At 40.8% G+C, this 16,299-nt stretch overlaps 1 protein-coding gene and 1 non-coding gene across 9 annotated transcripts in view; one reads left to right on the top strand and one right to left on the bottom strand.

Annotated features, from left to right (window-relative positions):
• Positions 1-16,299, top strand: part of Atxn2 (ataxin 2) — a 93,853-nt gene that overhangs the window by 40,087 nt on the left and 37,467 nt on the right. For 7 of the 8 annotated variants that reach the window (XM_038346533.1, XM_038346540.1, XM_042055917.1 and 4 more), the window contains exons 6-9: positions 8,417-8,541; positions 12,761-12,852; positions 13,467-13,664; positions 14,840-15,018. In XM_038346533.1, the coding sequence (XP_038202461.1) occupies positions 8,417-8,541; positions 12,761-12,852; positions 13,467-13,664; positions 14,840-15,018 (594 nt within the window). The remainder of the gene's footprint in view (positions 1-8,416; positions 8,542-12,760; positions 12,853-13,466; positions 13,665-14,839; positions 15,019-16,299) is intronic. The other variant, XM_038346537.1, reaches the window with a different exon arrangement.
• Positions 1,308-1,431, bottom strand: LOC119825829. The gene has a single exon (XR_005287295.1). It is a non-coding gene; the product is annotated as a small nucleolar RNA SNORA18 (small nucleolar RNA).

Below are 16,299 nucleotides of genomic sequence, written 5' to 3' on the forward strand. Positions count from 1 at the left end.
GTCTTCTATTGGATTCCATTGGTCCTCCTGTCTGTTCTTATGCCAGTACCAGGCTGTTTTCAGTACTGTAGAGTTTTCAGTTTCTGTAGTAGAGTTTGAAGTCAGGGATTGTGATGCCTCCAGAAGTTCCTTTTCTTTTAAAAAATTATTTATTTATTTATTATGTATACAATATTCTGTCTGTGTGTATGCCTGAAGGCCAGAAGAGGGCACCAGACCTCATCACAGATGGCCATGAGACACCATGTAGTTGCTGGGAACTGAACCTGGGAAGAGCAGGCAAGGCCCTTAACCGCTGAGCCATCTCTCCAGCCCCCTCCAGAAGTTCCTTTATTGTACAGGGTTGTTTTGGCTATCCTGGGTTTTTTGCTTTTCCATATGAAGTTGAGTACAGTTCTTTCAAGGTCTTTGAAGATTTTGCTGGGTGTTTGATGGACATTGCGTTGAATCTGTGAGCAATTAGCTTTGGAGTAACTACAGCTACCACTTATTCCTCCTACAAATTTGATTCTCTTCTCTCTGGCTTTATGTTTGGAATGACTAAGCCCACTTCTCCCCTCCGTAGAGTTAAGAGGGCAACTTTTTGGAATTGGTTCCTCCTCATTGTGGGCTCTAGGTATTGAACTCAGCCTGTTATGTGTGGACCACCATCTTGGTCATCTTTTTTTTTTTTTTTTAACTGTATTTTATGTGCATTTGTGTTAAATTCTCCTGTAACTGGAGTCACAGACAGTTGTAAGCTGCCATGTGGGTGCTGGGAATTGAACCTGGGTTTGTTTTGTTTTGTTTTTGTTTTTTAATGACTTATTTAAAAAAAGAAAACAATCTTTTTTTTCATTATACATACCAATCCAAATTATTTATTTTGGTTTTTCAAGATAACAGTTTCTCTGCATAGTCCTGGCTGTCCTGGAACTCACTGTAGACCAGGCTGGCCTTGAACTCACAGAGATCCACCTGCTTCTGCCTTCCCGAGAGCTGGGACTAAAGACTTGTACTACCACTGCTCACCTGACATCATCACAATTTTTAGTTAATTGGCTCATTTTTATGATTAGAACTCACTCTGTAGAGGCTGGAGAGATGGCTCAGAGGTTAAGAGCACTAATTGATCTTCCTGAGTTCAATTCCCAGCAACCGTATGGTGGTTCACAACCATCTGTAATAAGATCTAGGGTCCTCTGCTGGCTTGCAGGGATACACGCAGGAAGAACCCTGTATACATAATTAATAAATAAATTTTTAAAAAAAGAAATAAAGAACTTACTCTGTAGCCTAGACTAGACTCAAACATGAGGTGACCTTCCATTTTTTTTCTTTTTCTTTTTTTCTTTTTAGCAGCCTTGTGAGTCAAGCAACCACAAGTTACTATATGAGGCGTTTCCAACAATGTGTGGCTACTGGGGAAGCCCCATCGGGATAGACCTCAAATGAACTTCCATTTTTTGAGTTTAGATTATAGATGTGGCTACGATGCCTGGTAAAGATTCCATAATGTGTTCTTTGAGGCCCTTCACTCCTGTTACCCTGCAGCACTGAGGACCTTCAGTTTATCTGATCTGTCTTCTCCTTGGGTTTGCTTTCTACAAAAAGCCCATGTATGCCTTAGAATGATAGACATACTTTCAAGATCAAACTCAAATCTTCCATTTACACTCCTCAGCTTTCTTGCTCTCACTGGTCTGTTTGAATGCTTGCACTAGTAGCTCTTCAGCGGACATTTTATTATTAGATAGAGCAGTTTGCTCCTACTTCAGTGAGATCAATCTCTGTTGGATTGCAGTGAATGTAGTTTCTGTGTGCTGAAGAGAATGGGGGTTACTTGAAGCCCTTAACAGCTCTTTCTCTCGTCTCCTGGGGCACCTGAAGAGATGGTTGGAGAAGCAGTGGTCTGCTAGGGGCAGAGCCAGTTTTCCTGTGGCTTAATAGTTTTCTGGAGTTTAGAAATTTTGTACATAAAAATGGATTAGTTGTGGCCCTCTTTAGGGCCTTAATGCCTTAGAGACAAATATTCATTCCTCTTAAGAGATGTCTTAAAGCTCAGAACCAAACCAAAGTGGTTATTTATTTTTATAAGGTTTTGTTGCAGACAAATATTTTGTTTATCATTCGGTTCTGTACAGTATAAGAAATTTAAAAATGAATTTTTTTCTGTAGCATGACATTTAAGTTTTTTTTTTTGTGGTAGCAGATCATTTCTAATCATTTGAATGGACCTTACTTATTTTTTTATTTTATGTGGACATGTGATTGCCTGTATGTCTGTATCTTCACCATGTACGTGACTAGTACCCGTAGAGGCCAGAAGAGGGTGTTTAGATCCCCTAGAACCAGAGTTAGAGAGGGTTGTGAGAGTACTGGGAATCAAGCCCATATCTCTCCAAGAACAGCCAGTGATTTTAATTGCTAAGCCATCTCTCCTGCCTCTTAATACACTAAAAACAAACACCAAAGTTTTAGTTTTGGAAAGTGAGCTCAGCGCATGTAATTCTTTCTTTACTCAGAACATTACCCTTCATCTTGCGTAGCAGTTGATGCAGGGCTATCAGCTCAGATCACAGCCATCTTACATTTCTTTTCTTGGTTGTTTTTGTCTTTTATTTTTAAGACATTTTAATTAATTTATTATTTTGGTTATTTGAGACAGGGTTTCTCTGTGTAACCTTGGCTGTCCTGGAACTTGCTCTGTAGACCAGGCTGGCCTCAAACTCAGAGATTCCCCTGTCTCTATCTCCAGAATGCTAGGATCAAAGGCATGCACCACCATCATCCTGCTTTATTTTTAATTACATATATGGGTCCGGTGTGTGCACTTGAGCATGGATACCCACGTAGGCCACAGATGTGGGATCCCCTGCAGCTGGAGTTATTTATTTGTATGTATTCGCTTTTTGGGGGGAAAGGTCTTAACAGGCTGCCTTGGGTTTTTTATGTATCTGAGCATGACTTTTAATTTCTGTTCCTCCTGTCCTCACCCACTGTATCCTGGGGATTGCAGGCATTGTTCCACTGTGCCCAGTGTGCTTCAGTATTTTAAAACAAGAAAGTAGGGTCATTTGTGTATTTGTGGTGCAGGGGTTTGAAACCTGGATCTTGTGCGTAACAGGTATGCATTCTGCCCCAGTTCCTGTCTGTTGTGTTCAGCTGTCTCTCCTTCAGGTGCAGCCCTCTGCTTAGAGCTTGTTTCTAATTGACCTGTCATGGTGGCACATGCTTGTACTTTCAGCATTAGGTATGCCGAGGCAGGAGGATTACCATACATTATAGCTTAGTTTAGGTCACATACTGAGTTCCAACTTGTTCTGGGCTGTACAGAATGAGTTCCTGTTGTGAGAACAAAATAGCCTATTTTGATTCTACATAGAACTTGATGCAGTAAATTCTATAAAGATGGGCTTGAAGTACAGCTTCCTCTACCTCTAGGAGATGGTCAGCAAAGGGGCAGGATTAGTTTTTTTTTTTTTTTTTTTTTTTGGTTTTTCGAGACAGGGTTTCTCTGCAGCTTTAGAGCCTGTCCTGGAGCTAGCTCTTGTAGACCAGGCTGGTCTCGAACTTCCAGAGATCCGCCTGCCTCTGCCTCCTGAGTGCTGGGATTAAAGGCGTGCGCCACCACCGCCCGGCTCAGGATTAGATTTTTTTTTAATTTCATGGAAGGTGAATGGGTGGTACACACATGTTGAAGGTCAGGGGCCAAGTTCTTGGGGTTTCTCCTCCCACTGCTACATGTTCTCTGGAGGTTGAACTCAGGCTGTCGGCCGTGCACAGAAAACTCTTCATCCTACTGAGCCCTCTCATTGGCCCTATAGTTTCATTTTTGTGGTGCTGGGAAGCAGATGAAGGCCAGCATTCTGTCATTTAATTGCATCTTACGCTATTTTGTAGTTTCTGTAAATTTAAATTTTTATTTTCTTGTAATATAATACTAAAATTTTACTTGACTACTATTCTGGCTGTGCCTTCAAAAAAATTTTCTTTAGGTCTGACTCAGGGGATAAAGACGCCTGCCACCAAGCAGGACCAGAGCTCAGTTCCCAGGAATCATGCTGTGATAGGAGAGAGTCTACACAATTTGTCCTCTGACTGCCACATATGCATTTTATCTTTCATATACATTGCATGAATAAAAGTTAAAATACAAGAGATAAGTATGGCCCCCAATAGCATCAGTAAGTGTTTGAACAGGTCTGTAAAAACATTTAAGTTTCACAATTTTAAAACATTTATTATGTCCATGACAAGCATGAGTGCAGAGGACTATCTCTGCTTTAGCCATTTAGTGCCAAGTCTCAATTTTATAATAAGAAAACAATAAAAGAAAACTTCTTGAACAAGTTTGACAACTTTGTTTTATTTCCTCCCCTTCTTTGAGGCAGCTTGAAACTCACAATGTATTTCATGCTGACTAAGTTACTTGTATGAGCCAGAAAGTCTGGTGAAGTTGAACATTTTCTCCAAGATAGAGTTCACTTGAGTTTGAGGACCAGAATATAAATGGGGCAGAAGAAAAAGGTTTCCTTCCGACCACCACCAGGTGGCATCAGTGATCTAACCCACAGATACTTGTTTGTGGGCAATACATGAAAATGGGGATTAAATGTAGACCTTCCCTCCCTCTAGTATGGAGGCCTTTATGAGTTGTGTGTTTATAAGGCAGTGGGTGGGACACAGAAATAACTCTTTTTTCCTTGTCTAATAACATTCCTTTTACTTTCTGTTTCCTTAACTTGCTCAGAACTAGCTACCATGTGTCTGTCACTGACTGTGATACTGCGTCTTGCTTTTATAACACTTAGGTCTTGCTGTAAACCACAATAGAAAATTGATAGACTTTCAATCATGGCAGGGACTTGTTCTGCCTTGTGACTAGAATGTGACTGGGATTTCTGGGCACCAGCAGTGATGCTTTTAAAGTTGAAACTGCCATGAAAGAAACACTGTGCATTGATTGTACAGGTGGGACCGTTCACTCTGCCGTGCTGACTGTTGCTCAGAGTGTGGAACAGAGCACTCAGTTCTTGCTTCCCTTTAGATCATGAGAGTATGTTGTCCTGAAGTCTGGTACTAGGGACTGAAGCCTTTCTTCAAACTGGCTTTAGAAAGCTGCTTGCTTTATGATGGAGTGCCATTCCTTGTGGTCTTTTGTGTTTTTCTTGCTCTCATTTTTTTAAGACTTTTATTTATTATGTATACAGGGTTCTTCCTGCATGTATACTGCAGCCCAGAAGAGAACACCAGATGTTATTACAGATGGTTGTGAGCAGTTGCTGGGAATTGAACTCAGGACCTCTGGAAGAGCAGCCAGTGCTCTTTACCTCTGAGCCATCTCTCCAGCCCCCTCTTGCTCTCATTTTTGCCTCGAAATAAAAGCATACTGCTAAGTTACAGTGTGTGAATACTCACTCATTCTTTTTATAGTATGCAGTAGTGAACGTGAAACAGGCCAGGCAAAAATGCCCTTTTAGTACAGCCCGCATCCATGAATAGCAGTGGGAGTCTGGTTCTGGGAACCTCCACAGGCCTGCTCACTCTGTGCTGTTTCTGAGTAGGCTTCTGTGTGATGCTGCTCAGGATTGGGACACACATGTCTATGGGTTGGTTTTGTGACTGACTTCCCCCCACCCCCACCCCAGTGGTACTTGGAGTGGAGCTTTTGGTTCATTCCTAAGTCTTTTTTTTGTTTTGTTTTGTTTTGTTTTTTGTTTTGTTTTGTTTTTTGAGACAGGGTGTCTGTATCTTTTGGAGCCTGCCCTGGAACTATCTCTTGTAGACCAGGCTGGTCTCGAACTCACAGATATCTGCCTGCCTCTGCCTCCCAAGTACTGGGATTAAAGGCGAGTGCCACCACCGCCTGGCCTCATTCCTGAATCTTCTAAAGTTTTAAGTTTTCACATACCTCCCCCATAAAAGGAAAGATCAATTAGGCCACCTGTGGCACAAATCTGTCTATATTCCCTGAGGATGAGGGTTGGTAATCTTAGAGTTATAGGCTGTATATTTAGCAAGGTTCTGCGCCCCCCCCCCCCCCAAAAAAAGTATAATTCTGGCTCTGGGACAGTCTTCTAAACTTTAATCACATATCCCTCTCCTTTTCTCTGTCTCTTTCTCTCCCTCTGTGTCTTTCCTGTGGCATTTTTTTTCTCCTCCATGCAGGTTCTTAATGTATGTACTGTACAGCAGTGAACCTCTTACCCCAGTCTCCCAATGTTGGGGCACAGCTCCCAGCTGTGAGTTTGTATCTGAGCACATTTAAACATGTGTTTTTGAAAAATTAGTGGTTGACGTGTTAACAGGACTTTGCTTATGAACAATGTTGCAGCTTTGCTTGGAGATGAATATGACCTGTTCTAAGTATCCTGTAGTCTGCTTTTGCATTTTCAGTTCCTTTTAGTTAAAGGAATCTCAGGATCCTAACTATTTGCTATTTTGTTGGAATCTCTCTTCTTCCTGAAAGTATACATGAGTAAATTAATTTTTTATTGTTTTTCTCTGTTTTATAGTTTTGTTTTGTTTTTTTAAGACAGACTTTCTCTAGACTGTCCTGGAACTTGCTCTGTAGACCAGGATGACCTCAAACTTAGAGAGATTCATTTAACCCTGCCTTCCAAGTGCTGGAGCTAAAGACTTGTATCACTACGCCTGGCCAAGTAGATTATTTTGGTTGGGGTGTGTGACTGTATTCAACTGAGGGCAAGTGCCCTCAGAGTCCAGAAGAGGGTCTCAGATCTTCTGGAGCTGCAGTTACAAGTGGTTGTGGGGGTGGGTAGCTGAGGCCAGGTCCTCTGCAATGCAGAGCTTTTCAGCTTCATAAACTAACGTTTGTCAACAGCTGATAGAGCTATCAGGAAGTAATGAAACTAGCTATTTGAGGCTATTTATGGCTTCTAGATGAAGATGGGTGTTGAAGATGATCCCTTTCTTGTTCTCTGCTAAAAGCTTTATCCAGAGTTCAGCCCCAGTCTTCTGCTGTTCTAAGGCTCCCTGTGTGCATTCTTGCCCCTTATAATAGCAGCAGAGATATCTGCTGGTGAGGTAGGCAGCTTTTTGCCTAGTGTGTGTGGTGCACATCCATGTTCATACCCCTCATTTGGGAAGAGAATAGGTTAGGGCTAGTTAGCCTTGCAATGCTCTCCCTAAAATTTCTTGTTCACGTGTCTTACTTTGGCAGTTCCTTGACATTTCGGGATACTACACCAGAGCAGTGCCAGATCAAACCCCTGGAATAGTCTTCCTTTGTGGAACTACTCTAGACCTTAATGGTGTTTTCTTGTCCTGCTCTTTGTAGCAACTTGTCATCAGGGTCAGGGCAAAAGAGTTTGGAAGCTCCTGGCGGAGCAGGTCAGAAACATTCCTGTGTTAGATGTGTGAGTGTGAACATTTAAGTGTGCACCTTTATCTGCAGAGCAATCCTAATGCTGTTTAGCTCTTTTAACTTCCGCCTGTAGAGCATTTCTTTTCCTAAGCAGTAAGATTAGCTAAGCATGGTGGTATCACAAATTTATAAGCCATGCTCAGGGATACTAGAAGGAGTGGTGAGCCTGCTGGAGACAGGCAGTACTGCAGAAATTGCGCTTCTTAAGGTGGTATTTAGGGGACTGTATTGGAAAGGGAAGGGTCACTCAGAGTGGTTTAACTTACCACATGTATTATCAGAAGATAAGTTTGCTATGGACCCTGCACAGAGACCTAAACTTACAAAGTTAAAACCATTATGTCTAATCACACATGACGGCACTTGCTTGTCATCCCTGCACTGTATTGGTTCAGGCAGAAAAGTGTTACAAGTTCAAGGACAGCCTGGTCCATCTAGGACTACACAGTAAGACACTGTCTAAAACAAAACAAAAAACCACAGAAACGAAAAAGAACTAATAGTATTTGGTTTTAAATACTTCAAAAGCGTGTCTTTTTTAAAATTGTCTTTATTGAGAATATGGGGTTTTTTTTAGGGGGGAGTGGGGGTTGAGACAAAGTTTCTCTGTAGCTTTGGTGCCTATCCTGGAACTAGCTCTTGTAGACCAGGCTGGCCTCAAACTCACAGTGATCTGCCTGCCTCTGCTGTCCCAGTATTGGGATTAAAGGCCTGCCCGCCACTGCCTGGTAAGCTATATATTTTTCCTCCGCTCCCTTTCCTTCCTCCCTTCTTCCATTCCACCCTCCACCCTGTCCCCCACACTCCCAATTTGCTGTCAAAGATGTGTCTTAATTGCGGATCTATTCCGTGAAAGAGAACTTGAGCCCACTGCTAGCTGGAATGCACTCAGTGCTTCACAACATGAAGTGATGAGAGGAAAAGCTTTAACTAGTCACCTGTGCTGTTGTTGACTGGATTATTGTTAGTTATTTAATAGCAGAAAGTAATTTTCTCATGATTACTGGTCTTTATCTTAGTATTGCCTGTCTGTTGTCATCTTTACAGATGCTTTTACCGACTCTGCTGTCAGTGCCAAAGTGAATGGCGAGCACAAGGAGAGGGACCTGGAGCCCTGGGATGCAGGGGAGCTCACGGCTAGTGAGGAGCTGGAAGCTCTGGAGAATGATGTGGTGAGTGCCATCTGTGACGGCCCAGCGTGCTTGGTAGACCCCAACTATCAACTGGTCTGTGTCCTAGGGAGCACATGAAGAACAAACAATAAGAATAAAAAAGCATTTCTTTTGTCTTCTTGTTTTTTGGGGTTTTTTTGTTTGTTTGTTTTGTCTTTTGTTTTGCAAGACAGTGTTTTGCTATAGCTTTGTAGCCTGTCCTGGAACTCACTCTGTGGACCAGGTTGACCTCACGCTCACAGAGATCCGCCTGCCTTTGCCTCCCGAGTGCTGGGATTAAAGGCGTGTATCACCACTGCCCAGCTTTGAAAGGCATTTCTTCTTGACTTGAGAGCTCGGCACTCATAAAATTACTTCTTTTTGATAAAATAGTGATAAGCAATTTACTACTGGAAACTAGAAGTTAAGAGATGACAGCCTGTTTTCTTTTGAATGCCTATAATATAAGCCTAAGGCAGGTAGTGTTTAACTGTGTGTTGACTTTTCTAGAGATGAAGTCAAGTTCGCCTTTTTGTCTGAGAAAAAGAAAGTTATTAAAATAAAATTTTAGGTTGGGTGTGGCATCTGTGGTGTCAGCACTCAGGAGGTAGAGATAGAAGGGTTAGGAGGGTTAGGATCAGCTTCCACTACAGAGAAAGTTTGACGGTAGCCTGAGCTCACAAAAACAAACAAACAAAAAATAAGTCAGCTAGTTGTACTGTTACCTTCTTTAATCCGAGGAGGTAGAGACAGACAAGTTTATCTGTCTACATGGCATGTTTGAGGCTAGCCAGAGCTAGCCATTGAGGTCCTGCCTTAGGGTGGAAAAATAGCAACCACAAAAGATAAATAATTATGTTACATTAAAATTAAAGCATTGCCTAAATTCTTTTAATTTAAATTAGTATCGTTCTCTACAGAAACTTGTTTCTGAAATGTGCGTTCATCTTGTATTGTTTTATGTTTTCTTCTGACATGCCATCTACATGTCATCTAGGCGTTATGATAGAACATAGAACTTTTTCAATTTTATTTTATTTTAGGTGTATGGGTGTATTGCATGTATATCTGTGCACATACGCCTTTGAGGCCAGAAGAGGGTATCAGATCCCCTAGAATTGGAGTTACAGATAATCGTGAGTTTCCATGTGGATGCTGGGGATTGAACCTGGGTCCTCTGGATGAACAGTCATCATACTTATAAACACTGAGCCATCTCTACATTTAATGTTAATCTGAGCCATGAATAAGGTTAAGGGAGCAAAGAACCTTGTATTATGAACAGAGAACCTGAATTTACCATCTAAGGCATCGTAATGTAGTAAATAATATCTTCTCCTCTAAGAGCTCAGCTGGCTAATAGAACAAAACTGCCCCAGATGGCTATCATGGTTAATCTTCAAACTTTCAAGATTCACCTAAACTTAATATAATGGTTCTCAAATGTGTATCACTGCCTTTTGTGATGGGAAGCTGGTACACTTTTTTACTCTGTTAAGGGGATAAGTTTCTTGAGGTTTTGTGGAGAGAGTAACACTTTATCAAAATTTAAAATATAACTGTGGTTTATTCTATCACTACTACTACTACTAAGAATTCACTTAGATGATTGTGGTGGTCTCAACACTTAGGAGGCAGAGGCAGTTGGATTCTGTAAGTTCAAGGCCTGCTTGGGCTACACTGTGAGACCCTGTTTTTTTAAGAAAAAGAAAATATATAAATTAAAAATAGAAGATTTGCCTTGATCCTAATATATCTATAAATACATGCAAATAATTATGTTTCAGGCTATTTTTATTATTTCTGTTAGTAGGTACCCATTATGAAATCATGAATTTCTTAATAGAAATGCATTACTCCCAAAAATTAGTATTCAAATGGGAAAGATACCTAATATACTTATTAACAGAAAAATTAAGTTTCAGAGTAGCAATACTGTATTGAAATTTTAAAAATACGTATTTTGTGTGTGTAAATGAGTTCATGTACACATAAAGACTAGAAGAGGTCATCAGATTCCCTGGAGCTGGAATTGTAGGGTGTTGAGAGCTGCCATGCGGGTGCTGCAAATCCAACCTCATTCCTCTGCATGAGTACTGGATCTCTTTTGTTATTACGGTTTATTTTATTATTTTTTTTTCTGTAAGGATTAACCAAAGAATTTATTCTGATTAAATGTCATAGTTATCAGTAGATAACTGGCTTCTGCCAGTCTTGACAAGATGATTTTCTTTTTTTTTTTTAAATACATTTTTATAGGTGTTTATTGAGCTCTACATTTTTCTCTGCTCCCCTCCCTGCCTCTCCTCTTCCCCCTTCAACCTTCCCCCAAGGTCCCCTTGCTCCCAGTTTACTCAGATCTTGTCTTTTTCTACTTTCTAATTCCCATGTAGATTAGATCTATGTAAGTCTCTCTTAGTGTCTGCATTGTTGTCTAAGTTCTGTGGGATTGTGGTTGGTAGGATGGCTTTCTTTGCTTTATGTTTAAAAACCACCTATGAGTAAGTACATGTGATAATTGTCTTTCTGTGTCTGGGTTACCTCACTCAAAATAATGTTTTCTAGCTCCATCCATTTGCCTGCAAAATTCAAGCTGTCGTCATTTTTTTCTGCTGTGTAGTACTCCATTGTATAAATGTACCACATTTTCCATTTTCCTTATCCATTCTTTGGTCAAGGGGCATTTAGGTTGTTTCCAGGTTCTGGCTATGACAAACAAAGCTGCTGTGAACATAGTTGAGCACATGTCCTTGTGGCACGATTGAGCATCCTTTGGATATATAACCAAAAGTGGTATTACAGGGTCTTGAGGAAGGTTGTTTCCTAATTTTCTGAGAAATTGCCACACTGACATCCAAAGGGGTTGTACCACCTTGCATTCCCACCAGCAATACATACTACTTTTCTTTAGACAAAGTTTCTTAGTTCTTAGGGTTTTTTGTTTGTTTTAGACTAAGTTTCTCTCTGCAGCACTGACTTGCTCTGTAAACTTGGCTCTTGTAATCAGATCCATCTACCTCTACCTCCTGAGTGCTAGGATTAAAGGCTTCTACCACCACACCTAGCTTAGCAGTAAGAGCTCTTAATCTTAAAACCTTTGTCTTAAGCCTGAGAAATTCTAATAGTTGCCTTGAAATTTGAAGATACTTAGTTTTGGTGGATATTTTTCTATTTAGTATGGTATATCATTGAGATTATAGAAGTCATAGTCTTCCAGTGAGAGAGAGAGAGAGAGAGAGAGAGAGAGAGAGAGAGAGAGAGAGAGAGAGAGAGAGAGAGAGAGAAAGAGAGAGAATACACATGTGTACCATGGCGTGCATGTGGAGTCCTAAAGACAGCTTGTGGGAGTTAGCTGTCGTCCTTCACCACATCCTCTGGGAATGTAATGTGTGTTCTTGACCACAGAGCCACCTCTCCAGCTTTAGCCTATCAGGATTTCAAAGGATAATTGGACATGGGAAAAGTGTGTGGCAAGTCATGTTTTGATACTTGTCTCTGGAGATTCTTCTGTATTTGCCCAGTTCTTCCAGGTTGAAGAATGCAGCCCATGTTTTGAGAGTGGCAGTTTCCTTCACAGATGGCATTATCCCATTTGCCTTCCCATTGCTTTATGCTACCCTTCCTTACCTGTCTAGGGGAAGGGACAGTGGAAGGGCACGGTATTGTTCTGGCATGGAAATCCAGTAGGAAAGATTTTGGCTGCTTTTTCTTTCCCACATGCTTTGGCTATCACAGTGCACCTCTTGTTCTTCTAAGACCCAGTTTAGCGATGGAAGTTATAGGAAAGGCTGTTAGCACAACTGAAGGGGAGAACTTTGACTCAGAGGCTCTGGATTCATAGCCGTGGCTGATGTTCTAAGTTTTTCTCATATCCTCTCAGATATCTATGTAATCACCTACTAATCTATGAGGACAATCAGTGTAAGAAGAGTTTTTCTAAAGAGTTGTTTGCTTTTGTTTTTTGAAATAGGGCCTTTTTTCTTTTTTTTTTTTTTCACTGTAGCCCAGGCTGTTCTTGAACTCAACACCCTCCTGTCCAGTCTTCTAAGAGCTGATGTGGCTGGTATGAGCTATGTCTAGCTTTCTTTAAAAGATTTCTAAAGGCAAGTTTGGTGTTTGTGGAAGAAAGGGGTGGGGTTCCAGGTCCAGCCAGTACAGTTCGTTATATGTTTTTGCAAAAATTGGTTGTAGCTGAATTAAAAAGTTACATTTTGAAAAATGATCTTCATTTTCCTTCTAGTCTAATGGATGGGATCCCAATGATATGTTTCGATATAATGAAGAGAATTACGGTGTAGTGTCCACATACGATAGCAGTTTATCTTCATATACGTAAGTTCACAAAGTTCTCTTTTATTCTAGCTAATTTGTCTTCATTGGCTTAAATTAGATTATTGAATAAATGTTTCTGTTTTATTTTACATTACACATCAAAACAAAAACAAAAAAAAGCTGTTGCTGGTGGCACACACCTTTAGTCCCAGCACTCAGGAGAAAGGCAGGCGGATCTCAGAGTTCGAGGCCATCCTGGTCTACAGAGTGAGTTCCAGCTTGACCAAGGCTACACAGAGAAACCCTGTCCCCAGAAAACCAAATGAATGAATAAGTAAATAATGTGACATTTGTTTTTGTTAACTATTTAGACTGACAAACTCACATTAAAACAAGGGATAAGTTTTTTTGTTTTCTGGTCAAAATACATTTTGTCTTTTTAATTTATAAAAAAGTTAAATTTATAGGGATAAGGTTTGCACGAACTATTTCTTGAAATAGTAAATGTTCTATGTAATTAAAAATGCATATTTTGATTTATGATAACAAGTCCCCTTACTTTGACAATGTCTCTGGTAACCCCATTCTCTAAACTTTCTTAATAGTTGTATGTGATCCATAACAGAAGTATGACATTGAAACTATCACTCTTGTCTTCTTTTCTTTGTGTTTAGGGTTCCCTTAGAAAGGGATAACTCAGAAGAGTTTCTAAAACGGGAGGCAAGGGCAAACCAGTTAGCAGAGGAAATCGAATCCAGTGCTCAGTACAAAGCTCGTGTGGCCCTTGAGAATGATGACAGAAGCGAGGAAGAAAAATACACAGCGGTCCAGAGAAACTGCAGTGAGCGCGAGGGGCATGGCACAAGCACTAGGTATTTAAAGAAAACCTCAATGCAGTGTTTTAGACACATTCACGGACTGTGAGAAGATGTAGTCCAACTGTTTCCTCTTTCATGAAGCTTAGGTAGAAAATGCTGATGGGTTTGGCGTAAGATTCTTTTAGAGAAAAGGTCATGGTCATCTTGATATTATTTTTGGGGATGCAGCTCTCTGGAGTCAAGTGTCAAATATAAGAGGACCCAGCCTCTTATATTCGAACTCCTTAAAACAAGGGTCAGAGGGACCCAATGACTTGGTGGCACTGCACTCTGGTTTGCAGGGTAAAAGTCTTTTCAGAGTACTAGGGACATCTGGAGTGGGAATGCACTAGAATTCCTGTGTAGTTCAAGAGCCTCAACAGGAGGTGACATTTTTGATAAGATAATGGGGTCTGTTTGCCACTTGCAGTGTGAGAATTTATTTTTCACCTCTACAGAAACATGAGCCTGTAAGAGAGTCTGGCCTCTTCAGGTGGAAGCTAAGAACCCAGGGACAGTATTTTGGATGCCATGGTACAAGTGGCAGAAGTACTTGTATGCCATATTTGAAGAGTGACTTGTAGGTAACAGTGAGGAAAAAACACGCTGAGTCAGAGAGCCCTTTCTGTGTGACAGTGTACAGCTAAGAGAAAGTGGTTAGCTGCTAGACTGACTGACTGTGAGAAGGCTGGAAACTAGGGAGGCTTGAGCCTTACTTGGAAATTCAGCTTTTCTGATGGTCGTTCTGAGAGCACGTGAGCTAGAAACAGTATGAAGTAAACTTGGAGAAATGATGACTCCGTGGTTTTGTGCATTTGCGGGGCTTGTGTGTCTCTCATTTATTCATAAACATGTTGTTGAACATCTGCCACATTATGGGTAAAACACAAGCTGCATCCTGTCTTCAAGGTTTCACAGCTGAGGTTTGTGACTTTTCTAATCATCATGGAGTGTCAGGGAGGTGAAAGTTAGCACAGCTTGTTAAGCTGCTGGCGGGAGGCAACCCAGAGCCACGAGGCAGTGTGGTGGCAGCTCCTCTCCCTAATGTACCTGTAAGTGTATTTTTTGTTTTGTTTTGTTTCTTTTTTGGTTTTTAAAGACAGGGTTTCTCTGTAGCTTTGGAACTTAAGTGTATTTTGTTAACCCCATACTTTTTAGCATAAATGACTTATAGGGTCTCTAATTTCCAGGGAAAATAAATATATTCCTCCCGGACAAAGAAACAGAGAAGTCATATCCTGGGGAAGCGGGAGACAGAGCTCACCACGGATGGGCCAACCTGGACCAGGCTCCATGCCATCAAGAGCTGCTTCTCATACTTCAGATTTCAACCCGAACTCTGGTTCAGACCAAAGAGTAGTTAATGGAGGCAAGTATTTTGACCAGATTTGTTAATATTATTGATCAAATATAGAGATAACTAAATATTTTAAGAGTTTACATAGTGGATAGGAGTGTGCATGCCGTAATTAGATTTTGTGGAATAGTATTAATGTACAACTTAGTTTTGTTTTGTGGCTATCAGATAGTATAACATCATATGTGTCTTTGGCACATTTAGAGGGACAACACGGTCCTGAGCTGTTGCATCTCTCTCATACTCATTTGGTCTAAAAACACTCCACGTACAAATTAGAAGCTCTTGAGGAGGTTCTCAATTTTAAAAACTGTGGTTAATAAAACTGTAGGCATAGTTCACGTGGAAGATATCCTAGTAAATGCAGATTCATTTTTATTAACTGTGATGGATTACCATTCTGTTTACTTCAAGGGAGAACTTAGGGTAGTTTATAATATCAGACATGAGCAAGAGTCACATGAATAAAATCATGAGAGAATTGGGGAAAATAAAGCACAGAACCTTTGGTTTCTGAGGGAAGGTGTTAGAGTGCAGCAGTTTGGACCTTTAGTAGGAAGGCACTTTCTGTAGTGTCTTCTGTCAGGTGAGTAAAGATTATAGGTGTTAATAGACATCTGGCAGACTGAGTAGCAGAGATGAATTATATGGAAATATGGTAATTGACAGCAGTAATGTGTGGTTACTCGGGGAAAAGAATGTACAGCCGGTTTCAGGTGTTGAAAGTTAGAATCGTGCAAGCTGGATGAGGAGGCTCACACCTGAGGCAGAGGGATGAGCAGTCAGGCCAGTCTAGGCTACAGCGGGAGTTTGAGGCCAGTCTGGGTCATGTGTGACCTCATCGTAAAGAAAGGAAGGGAGGAGAGGAATTTCAGAAGTGTGTTTTCAAGGCACGATAACTTTCTAATTTTATCTCCAGAATTCCCCTCCAAGTAAATCCTCTTGAGTATTTTCTCTACCTAGTAATGGTGGAAATTTCTTTGCTTACCAAGTAAAGATTTTCAGTTGTTTATGAACAGATTTTTTTCAAGTTAAAAATTTGAAGGGGGCTGAAAAATGTGTGATACACAAGTGTGTAGAGCCCCCTGGAGCTAAGCACCAGTGAAAGGACCACACAGTGCCTGGCCTGTGCCCTGCAGTTTGCAGTTCTTTGCATTGGTATAGCAGGCTGTAAATACATGGAGCCCTTTTTAGTGTGTTGGAATAAGATTTGTTTTACAAAAGTACCCAGTGCTGTTACTCCAGCATTCTAGAAAACAGCAGAAAGTTTTATTTCTACCTAAATGGGACTTG

The sequence above is a fragment of the Arvicola amphibius genome, chromosome 10 (assembly GCF_903992535.2).
Source record: "Arvicola amphibius chromosome 10, mArvAmp1.2, whole genome shotgun sequence".
NCBI lineage: Eukaryota > Metazoa > Chordata > Mammalia > Rodentia > Cricetidae > Arvicola > Arvicola amphibius.